This window comes from Lactuca sativa, chromosome 8, assembly GCF_002870075.4.
Source record: "Lactuca sativa cultivar Salinas chromosome 8, Lsat_Salinas_v11, whole genome shotgun sequence".
In the NCBI taxonomy this organism is placed as follows: Eukaryota; Viridiplantae; Streptophyta; class Magnoliopsida; order Asterales; family Asteraceae; genus Lactuca; species Lactuca sativa.
This window is the reverse complement of record NC_056630.2, coordinates 114,933,409-114,944,519: the sequence shown is the minus strand read 5'-3', so window position 1 is coordinate 114,944,519 and position 11,111 is coordinate 114,933,409. Positions and strand designations below refer to the sequence as shown.

Below are 11,111 nucleotides of genomic sequence, written 5' to 3'. Positions count from 1 at the left end.
TATTGTGTTATGCATAAGTACTTTTCTTGTGAGTTATGTACCTGCTTTGGTGTTATTTGACTCGGGTGCGAGTCGATCTTTTGTGTCATTAGCGTTTAGCCAGCACATCAGTATCCGACGAGAGGCGTTGAGTCGCCCTTTACGAGTTTCCATAGCTGAAGAGCGAGCGGTTTATGCTACTGATGTGATTCGAGGATGTGTACTCAAGATTTTCGGTGTCGAGTTCCCGATAGATCTGGTACCGATTGCTATGGGGGATGTCTGTGTCATCGTAGGCATGGACTGGTTGAGCGGATTTGTAGTTGCTATAGACTGCGAGCGACAGTTGGTGACCATACGAGACCCTTGTAGGGGAGTACTTACAATATATGGCGACGGTACCCGATCTGGGTCAGCATTTTGTTCGGCTGCCAGAGTGAGACAGAGTCTACAGCAGGGATGTAGGGGGTTTATAGCCTATGTGATGGATACACGAGTTGCCGCAAAGAGGCCGAGTTATGTCGATGAGGTCCCGATAGTGCGTGAGTTCCCGAATGTTTTCCCCGAGGATTTTCCGGGTGTGCCTCCGGAGAGGCAGGTGGAGTTCCATATTGATTTGGTTCCGGGAGCGGCGCCTATAGCCAAGGCACCTTATCGCCTTGCACCGCCAGAGATGCAGGAGCTATCCTCGCAGCTTCAAGAGCTGTTGGGAAAGGGATTCATCCGACCGAGTAGCTCACCATGGGGAGCGCCGATCCTTTTTGTCAAGAAAAAGGATGGTTCACACCGGTTGTGCATTGATTATTGGGAGTTGAACAAGCTGACGGTCAAGAATCGTTATCCGCTACCGAGGATCGACGATCTGTTCGATCAGTTGCAGGGTGCATCTTGGTTCTCCAAGATAGACTTGACGTCTGGATCTCATCAGATAAGGGTGCGTGATGAGGATATCCTGAAGGCTGCGTTTAGGACTCGTTATGGGCATTACGAGTTCGTAGTGATGCCTTTTGGGCTCACCAATGAACCAATGGCGTTCATGGATCTCGTGAACCGAGTGTGCAGACCGATGTTGGATCGATCGGTGATCGTGTTCATTGACGATATTCTAGTGTATTCGAGATCCAGAGAGCAGCATGAAGAGCATCTGAGAGAAATCCTTGGAGTGTTGAGATCGGAGAGGCTTTATGCCAAATTCTCCAAGTGTGATTTCTGGTTACGAGGGGTCCAGTTCCTGGGGCACCTCATTAATCAGAATGGGGTATTGGTCGATCCGGCCAAGATTGAGGCGATTATGAGTTGGGAGGTGCCGAGATCCCCCACCGAGATCAGAAGTTTTTTGGGATTGGTCGGCTACTATCGGAGATTTATCATAGATTTCTCCAAAATTGTCGTTCCCCTCACCAGATTGACCCGTAAGGGCGTTGTATTTACTTGGGGTCCTGAGCAACAGACCTTGTTTGAGACTCTTCGCCAGAGATTATGCGAAGCCCCGGTGTTTGCCCTTCCGGATGGAATGGTGGATTTCGTGGTATATTGTGATGCGTCGATATCGGGGTTGAGTGTGGTGCTTAAGTAGAGAGGGCACGTGATAGAATACACATCGAGGCAGCTGAAACCTCATGAGACGAGGTATCCTACCCACGATTTGGAGTTGGGGGCAGTGGTGTTCGCCCTCAAGATATGTTGCCATTATTTGTATGGGGTTTGGTGTACCACATACACGGACCACAAGAGTTTGAAGTATCTGATGGATTAGCCCAACCTGAATATGCGCCAGAGGAGATAGTTGGATGTGGTAAAGGATTACAACTGTGAGATCCTGTACCACCCGGGAAAGGCTAACGTGGTAGCCGATGCTCTAAGCTGCAGGGCGGAGAGTGCTCCGAATCGAGATATATGTATGAGGATGACGGTGATGACTCCGATGTTAGATGTCATTCGAGAGGCCCAGGCAGAGGTTGTGAGACTGGAGAACCGCAAGAGAGAGCAGTTGATTGAGCCGGTATCCGAGTTTGTTACTGATAGTCGAGGGCCTATGACCTTTCAGGGTCGGATTTGGCTGTCGTTTATGGGAGGGGCATCTAGCATATTGATGGAGGAGGCGCACAAGTCGAGATTCTTGATCCATCCCGGGGCCACTAAGATGTATTTGGACCTGAAGAGAGATTATTGGTGGCCTTGTATGAAGAGGGATGTTGCGTGGGTAGTAGAGAGGTGCTTGAACTGTCGCCGGGTTAAGGTCGAGCACCAGCGTCCGCATGGCAATTTGCAGCCACTAGAGGTTCCCCAGTGGAAGTGGGAACATATTTTTATGGATTTCATCACCAAATTGCCGAGGACCGCGAGGGGTGTTGATGCAATTTGGGTGATTTTGGATCGGCTGACGAAGAGCACTCACTTCCTTGCTATCAGTGAGTGCTCTTCTGCAGAGAGGCTGGCAGAGATATATGTGAGAGAGGTGGTGTCGCGGCATGGAGTTCCGATCTCGATTGTGTCAGACCGATATGTACGTTTCACTTCCAAGTTCTGGAAGAGGTTCCATGAGGAGTTGGGTACGAGATTGCAATTCAGTACTGCTTACCACCCACAGACGGATGGACAAAGTGAGCTGACAATTCAGACACTCGAGGACATGCTTCAAGTATGTGTTATGGATTTCAGAGGAAGTTGGGACACCTATCTACATTTGGCTGAGTTTTCTTATAACAACAACCACTATTCGAGCATTGGTATGCCTCCCTTTGAGCTCTTATATGGGAGGAGGTTTTAGACCCCTATCTGTTGGGGGGAGGTAGGGCAGCGAGTGATGGGTAGCACTGAGATAGTGCTTAAGACGACTGAGCGGATACAGCAGGTCAGACAGAGGTTACTGACAGCCCAGAGCCGCCAGAAGAGTTATGCGGATAGGCGGCGATCCGAGCTCGAGTTCCAGGTCGGAGACTTTGTACTCCTGAAGGTATCTCCTTGGAAAAGAGTGATCCGCTTCAGGAAGAGGGCCAAGCTCGGGCCCCGATACATTGGTCCTTCAGGGTGACAGCTAGAGTGGGCAGGGTAGCTTACCGTTTAGAGCTACCTGCGGAGTTGAGCCAGATCCATGATACTTTCCACGTATCCCAGTTGAGGAAATGTATAGCCGATGAGACGGCAGTAGTGCTGCTAGAGGATATTCAGGTGGATGCGAGCCTGAATTACATTAAGAGGCCGATTGCGATCTTGGATCGGAAGATGAAGGTTTTGAGGAACAAGGAGGTGCCTCTGGTTCAGGTCCAGTGGCAACATCGGAGAGGGTCCGAGCTGACTTGGGAGCCGGAGTTGGAGATGCGGGAGCAGCTTCCACAGTTATTTGTGGAGTGAGACTTCGGGGGCGAAGTCTGATTCTAGTGGGGGAGAATTGTAACATCCAGAAATCAGGTATTTCTATTTAATCCCTCTTCTTTTGCAAGTTGTCCAAAACTAGTCCATGGAAGAATATTGTTGCAAATGAGTACGCTAGGCGTACTGAAGAGTACGTTGTGCGTACTCATGCGCTTGCTCTTGACGCAAATGCTACCCAGTATGTTGGGCATACCATAGTGTACGCCGGGCGTACTGGGCTTAGACAAGAAACCCTAATTGAGACTTGAGCACTATAAAAGGAATGTTATGACCTCCATCCCAGCCACCATTTCCAGTGAGTGAAACCCTAAAAAAGCCAACCCTCGTTATTGAGCTTGTGTGTGTGTGTGTGTTTGAGCTTGATAAAGTGTTCTTGTTGGATTTTGAAGAGAAGAAGGGCCATTGTAGAAGCTAGAGTTGAACTGCAAGCCTTGGATTTAAGCTTTACAGATGTTGAAGCATCATTTGGAGGAAAAAGCTCAAAGCTTTCTTAACCTTTTTGGATTTGTGCATTATATATGGGTCATTTTTAGGGTTTTTGTCCCAAAGATGGAGACTTTATGAGTAAATGGTCTCCATAAGCCTTTATATGCCCCATTTCAGTATAAAATGTGTTGTAGATCCATAAAAATCCACTCTTGATCGTTAATATTGAGTTATGCATGAGATAAGGGCTTAATGAGGAAAGAGGATAAGAGTTTGAAGTGATTAGTGACCTTTACAGCCATGAAAAGGCTTAAAGGCTTCGACTTTATGGGTTAAGAGGCATTAGAAGGACTAGATCTGGAATGAGCTTGTGTCTTAACCATTCCAGACCAAAAACCATTAAGAGCATGAAACTGGGACTTACGATGGGCGTAAATCCCAAAATGCGCAGCGTAGGGGTTGAGATCCCCGATTCTGGATAAGCCGGGGTACGCCCCGCGTACTGCTCTCAATTGAATTTTGTTGTCTTTGAGGGTTTGGTCAACAATTGGACATTTGGACCATTGGAGGGGTAAAATGGTCTTTTCCCCTTCTGAGAGATTATAGGAAGGGACTAGCCTAGCCTTTGAGAATCGTTGTTAATTAGTGGTAAATTACTTTATGTTATTAGGCGGATTAGGCGGAGGCTAGACCAGTATTTTGAGTTCGAGACTTTCTGAAGATACCCGAGGTGAGTCTTCTCACTATACATTACCTAGAGTGGTATCTATGTGAATGTCGGAGGGTCTTATGTGTATTTGTATGTTTGAGATTTATGTGCATTGTGTTATATGTATGCTATGTGTTATATAGACCGGACCAGAGGGTCCAACGACTCATGAGGCCAGAGGGTCCTCGATCAGACCGGACCGGAGGGTCCAACGAGCTACGGGACTGGAGGGTCCCGCTGAGACACATTGACCGGAGGGTCAAACCGAGTTATAGCCTCGAGTGGCTTATGTGATGTATGGGGAACTCACTAAGCATTTATGCTTACCGTGTTATGTGATTTGTGTTTCAGGTACCAACGAGGATCGCGGGAAGTCGCCGACATGATTTGTACACACTGACAGAGGATTTTGTATTTGAGATTCTAGGATATGTTTTTACGTGATAACATTTGATACACTTGAGTTTTGAGATGATTTGTATGAGATATGATATGATTGAAACATGAAGAATTGTTTTAAATTTTCACGTCATTACATCATGTATGATTTGGTGACTAAAGGATACAAGTATATAAGTCGAAATGTATTCATTCCTTTTTCCCTAATGGGAAAAACGATATCTTTGGGCTCCTCGGTGATTTGGTGTTGACATTATAGTGTTGTACCTAGCCAGGACTGAATGGATGTGTTCAATTAATAGTCTAATGACGCCATCACAAATCAGAAAATCAGGAAACGAAATTTTGGAAAATGAGATTGATTATAATCCATGCCTCATGTCCATATGATATCTTGTAGAATGAAAGAATATTTGATCACTTATCTTAGAGCCAATGTTTGATTGGATTAGAAATCGGCAGTTAATTCGGAAAGAAAACTTTATTGTTAAATTTAGAAGTTACACTTGCAATTGTAGTTACAGACTTATCCAAGTGGGAGACTGTTGGATTAAAGTGTCTAAGCCAATAACTAAATTGGTGTATAATTGAATTAAAAGCATAGTCCTTTTTGGGTTTCCCTCAGAAGTAGTAATTGAGTAGATGGCTTTTGAAGAGAGATGTTGATTTATTGAGTTATTATGTAACTAACAAATAGCAATAAATAATTTGTTAATATATTATGAGATTAATATATTAATTAGAAATAGTATTATGTAATTAATAATTAATCATAAATTAATTGGAATTAATTTTGGGATTACTTGGATTAATTAAAAGTGTAGGGACTTATGTTGTAAATATCCAATAGTTGAACAAGAGGGCTTCCAGAACCTTCCATGGGTCATGGACGGTTTTAGAGTGCCTTTTAAGGATTCTAGATTAATCCTTAAAGATAATTAAGAAGTTGGATAGTTACCAAATTTGAAATAATAGTATTATATTAAATTAGGGTTTCCAGGGTTCCTTACTTTAGCTATAATTAGGACCCCTTGTCTATTAGTTTTCGTTCACTCCTAATCCAAGAAGGATAGTTGTAAATTGCATTCCCTCCCTTCCTCTCTCCTCAAGTATTCTTGTTACTAAGGTTTAGGTACAAGTCATTAGAGGCATTGGATTTCTGGTGTTTGCTTTCCAAGGCTTTTAAAGAAAGGATATGATTTGATTATTTTCTATAACAATCAAAAGGTATGTAAATGCTAATCCCTTGCTATTTTCAATAATAGTATGTTCCTTTAGGGTTCTTGATATTCATAGATGATTGTTATCAATAGAGAAAACTTAGATCCAAATAGATTGCATGTGAACTTAAGGGTTAAGTTATTTTCGCCTCATGCATTGATTTATAACCTATAAAACCTATCACTCTAACCATCAATTTAGGGAAAATTTAGAAAAAAACTTTAATTTGTATGCAGAAAATTGACATGATTACTCACAGATCCTTCTAAATCGGATAGCAACCAACACCAGTTGTGGATGTGATTTATCTTCAATCAATCTTTTCCCCTATTTGTTTTTTCCTGTTCAAACAACAACCCGCACAAGGGTGTGAGTATGGTTTCTCTTACCTTGGGAACAAAGCCCACAATCACAAACATATAGAAAGGGTGGCGCACAACGGTGAAGATGGTCCGAATAGCAACAAAGATGGTGATAACTTGACCTCCAGCCCTATGCTCTAGCACATCAAGGTCTTGACTGGGAAATCATCTATGAGAGCTTCTCATTATAGGAAAGTTGCACCAGCGGCTCGTCGATCATTTAAGGGGTGTTTGGGAGGGCTTTTGGGAAATTTTTGAAAAGCCATGAATCACTAGTTTTTTAAAGGCAAATCTTCAATAAAGTCTCGGTATTTTAGGTCATTTTACGGTTTAATCTCATATTAAATTTTGTTTACAAAAAAGATAGATTACCAGCTAAAACTTCGGAATAACTTTTCGTCACCGGTTTCCCAAGATTTAGCTAGTATCTTGTCTTTTTTCATTGATTGATCAAAATTTTGGGGCCTTTTTGAAGATTATGTCATTTTTTACCAATTACCCTAAAACTAATGTATATTATATCATCCAATTTAATATGTCTCATTCCCCGTCTTCTTTCTTGCGTTCTTTCTAGGCTCACCGTGTGTTTTCGTCGTCGTCGTCGAACCCAACAACAAAAAGCTCACTTACAAGCATCATTAAGTCTATTGATATTCCAAAATCATCCATTCACAACTCTGTTATCATCTTTCAATCTCTAAATGAAAGAAAGGAGAAAATCCTTGCTTATCATGTGGAACTTCTTCAATCATTCACCTTCTTTTTTGGTAATACATGCTTTGTATCTTATGAATCATCGCTTAATTTGGAACTTTTTCATGTTTCATTTTTCCATACGACTACGACTGGTGTGTGAAACCAAAAGTTTTATATTTTTTCCTTTTCTTTTATGATCCGATGACTTATTCCTTTCACTAAATGTCATACGAAGTTGATTGATTTCAGGTTTGATTGAATTGAAAGAAGCTGAAAATGTTGGAGGGTAAAATATTTACAGGCTTCATTGGCCTAAACAACGATTTCCAAGACATGACACAAGAAATCCACCTCAAGCTCGATGAAAACATGTCAATTGAAAATTTCATTAACTTGAATATGAGCAACAATGGAGGTCCAATAGCATTCTCTATCAATAACAACAGTGACCCATACACTAATGGCGTTGGCCACAGTGTTGTTAACCTATGATACCTTGACTCAAGTCTTACTTGACCCTTGTTTCCAAACAAAAGGAAAATTTAGAAATAAACATCAATATCAATAAGAAATGACCAAAACTACAAGTTTCATACACAACCATTATTTTGACCCATTAGACAACCTAAATGACCAAAACTACAAATTTCATACACAACCACAATGATTTCATATGAAATAAACAAAAGTAAAAATCATCAATAAGAAATGGTTTCCTCACAATTTATCCCCACAGCCTAAATGAGAAATGGTTTCCTCTAAAACATATCCAAATTGGCCAACTTTACCAAACAACTTGTATATGGTTTCATATGCAATGAACAACAATAACATCAGATTTTAATACATATTCATTCAGTAATTATAATTGGTAAGCCCTTCAGGTAAAATACTTTCTAGAAGTGTGAAAGCAGAAATACTAAATAAAAACTTCCATATATAAAAAAAACAATGTCTAGAGGCTTATCAGCAAGAAACAAAATTTATCCCCACAAAAATGGGATATCAAAAAATACTTAGCAAACATAGCGTATCAAATGGCTATAAACAAAACTTAGTCAACCTCTTCGATCTTAGGGCCAGCACCACCACCGGAAGGAATATCCTCATCCATCGATCCACCTGCACCAGCCTCACCACCCTGATACATCTTGGCAATAATTGGGTTGCAAACACCCTCAAGCTCCTTCACCTTATCTTCAAACTCATCAGCCTCAGCAAGCTGATTTGCATCCAACCATGAAATAGCTTCATCAATTGCATCTTCAATCTTCTTCTTATCAGCAGGACTCAACTTCTCCCCAATCTTCTCATCCTTGATGGTATTCCTCATGTTGTAAGCATAATTCTCCAATGTGTTCTTCGCCTCCACCTTCTTCTTATGTTCCTCATCCTCAGACTTATACTTCTCTGCCTCCTGAACCATCTTCTCTATCTCTTCCTTTGAAAGCCTTCCCTTGTCATTTGTAATAGTAATCTTGTTCTTCTGCCCTGTTGTTTTATCCTCAGCGGATACATTTAGAATACCATTTGCATCAATGTCAAAACACACAGTGATCTGTGGGACCCCCCTTGGTGCTGGAGGAATCCCAGAAAGCTCAAACTTCCCAAGCAAATTGTTGTCTTTGGTTCTCGTTCTTTCACCTTCATAAACCTGAATCAAAACCCCTGGTTGGTTATCCGAGTAGGTAGAAAACACCTGTTCTTTTTTGGTTGGAATAGTTGTGTTCCTTTGAATGAGAGTTGTCATAACACCACCGGCAGTTTCTAGACCCAAAGAGAGAGGAGTGACATCCAAAAGAAGCAAATCTTGAACTTTTTCGTTACCCTCACCACTCAAAATAGCCGCCTGGACTGCAGCACCATAAGCCACCGCCTCATCCGGGTTGATGCTTTTGCAGAGCTCCTTTCCATTGAAAAAATCTTGAAGAAGCTGTTGTACTTTGGGAATACGGGTAGACCCACCGACAAGAACGACTTCGTGGACTGTGCTTTTGTCCATCTTTGCGTCTCTCAAACACTTTTCAACAGGCTCCATACATTTTCTGAAGAGATCCATGTTCAGCTCTTCAAATCTGGCACGGGTTATGGTGGAGTAGAAATCGACACCTTCATACAAAGAGTCTATTTCGATTGTGGTTTGAGCGGTGGACGATAAAGTCCTTTTAGCTCTCTCGCAAGAGGTTCTTAACCTTCTCAGAGCTCTTGGGTTTCCGGTGATGTCTTTCTTATGCTTTCTTTTGAACTCTTGAACGAAATGGTTGACCATTCTGTTGTCAAAATCTTCTCCACCGAGATGAGTGTCACCGGCGGTTGATTTCACTTCAAAGATACCTTCTTCGATCGTCAAAAGAGACACATCGAAAGTACCACCACCGAGGTCAAAGATAAGAACGTTCTTCTCTCCGACGCTCGTTGCTTTCTTGTCTAAACCGTAAGCAATTGCAGCGGCGGTTGGCTCGTTGATGATACGCATGACATTCAGACCGGAGATGACACCGGCATCCTTGGTGGCCTGTCTTTGTGAGTCGTTGAAGTAAGCAGGAACAGTGACGACGGCGTTCTTTACCGTTGATCCGAGAAAAGCTTCAGCGATTTCCTTCATCTTGATGAGAACCATGGACGAGATCTCCTCTGCAGCAAATTGTTTTTCCTCGCCTTTGTAATTGACGGCGATCATTGGCTTCTCAGCTGGGCCGGGAGTGACCTTAAAAGGCCATAACTTGATGTCGCTCTGTACAGAGGCATCGCTAAATCTCCGACCAATAAGACGTTTTGCATCTGTTACAGGACAATTAAAGTAAACATAAGCTTCAGTCCAAGATTAAACAAAGTCAGATTGAAATTACAGATCTATAAACATAAATAGATGACAAAGTCAACAGAAAAACTGGAGATTGGAGATTGAAAGTCTAAATATATTGACTTGATTTTACAATATCAAAGTTCAGACTAAATAGATCTTGAAAAAAAAAACTTTGTAATTGCAGATTGTAACCTATTAAAATCTTCTAAACATAGTTTCCAAACACAATGAATGTAAATCAGTCATAAATAACCGCACATAAATAAATCAGATCTAACAGGAATTAAAGTCGATAAAGAAAACTAACCAAAAACTGTATTTGTCGGATTCATCGCCACTTGGTTCTTAGCAGCATCACCGATCAACCTTTCTGAATCGGTAAAGGCAACGTAAGACGGCGTCGTCCTGTTACCCTGATCATTGGCAATGATCTCCACACGATCATGTTGCCAAACGCCGACACAAGAATACGTAGTTCCGAGATCGATTCCAATAGCTGGACCTTCACCTTTGCCTGCCATTGTTTCTCTGATTTGATGTGGTGTTTGTTTAGGCGACTGTGTTATTGTTTTTAGGGTTGCGAGAGAAAGAATATTATATAAGTGGAGAGGTGCTGTTGTAAGGAAAGGTATAAATAGGGTTTTAGAAGATGTGTTGTCTGACTTCTAGAATGTTCTACAACCGTTGAGAGCAGATTCAGAAATATAAAATCGACGGCTAAGATTGATCACGGATGGTAGTGTTCAATATTGATCTACGTAGGGTTCATATTTCCCGCGGCTCTCGGTCTTTAGCTTCGACAACAAGGAAGTCAAAAAGTTCCGTGAAATATAAGCCCAATCAGAGGTAGCCCAATGTCCAAATCTTGTACCCATTTGATAAAAAAGGAACTTGAAATATAAATAAAAGGGTGATTGGTTGATGACTTCTCCTTGCTACCGGCTGAGTCGTTATTGCTTTCAACTCCTGTCATTCACTTTAGATGACTCGACCTTGGTACTAGTCCATAATGATCAAAGTCGAATCGTAAGACCTTCAAATATACTTACGACGAATGCATTCGTGGTCGAGCTGGCCACGAACAACGAGCGTGCACACCACCCCATTGTCTCGTGGTAGCTCGTGTTCGTGGTGGCTC

At 42.0% G+C, this 11,111-nt stretch overlaps 1 protein-coding gene across 1 annotated transcript; it reads right to left on the bottom strand.

Annotated features, from left to right (window-relative positions):
* Positions 1-8,084: 8,084 nt before the first annotated feature.
* LOC111909431 (heat shock cognate 70 kDa protein 2) lies at positions 8,085-10,571 on the bottom strand. The gene is made up of 2 exons (XM_023905248.2): positions 10,281-10,571; positions 8,085-9,948 (listed from the first exon to the last, which is right to left on the bottom strand). The coding sequence occupies exons 1-2, from the start codon at positions 10,492-10,494 to the stop codon at positions 8,222-8,224; spliced, it is 1,941 nt and encodes a 646-aa protein (XP_023761016.1). The 5' UTR covers positions 10,495-10,571; the 3' UTR covers positions 8,085-8,221.
* Between the last annotated feature and the right edge of the window lie 540 nt (positions 10,572-11,111).

Excerpts from the sequence above, each read along its gene's own strand:
- LOC111909431 (XM_023905248.2), bottom strand. The coding sequence starts at position 10,494 with ATGGCAGGCAAAGGTGAAGGTCCAGCTATTGGAATCGATCTCGGAACT. Across the intron at positions 9,949-10,280 it reads TCCGACAAATACAGTTTTTG|ATGCAAAACGTCTTATTGGT; the intron begins GTTAGTTTTCTT and ends GTCCTGTAACAG.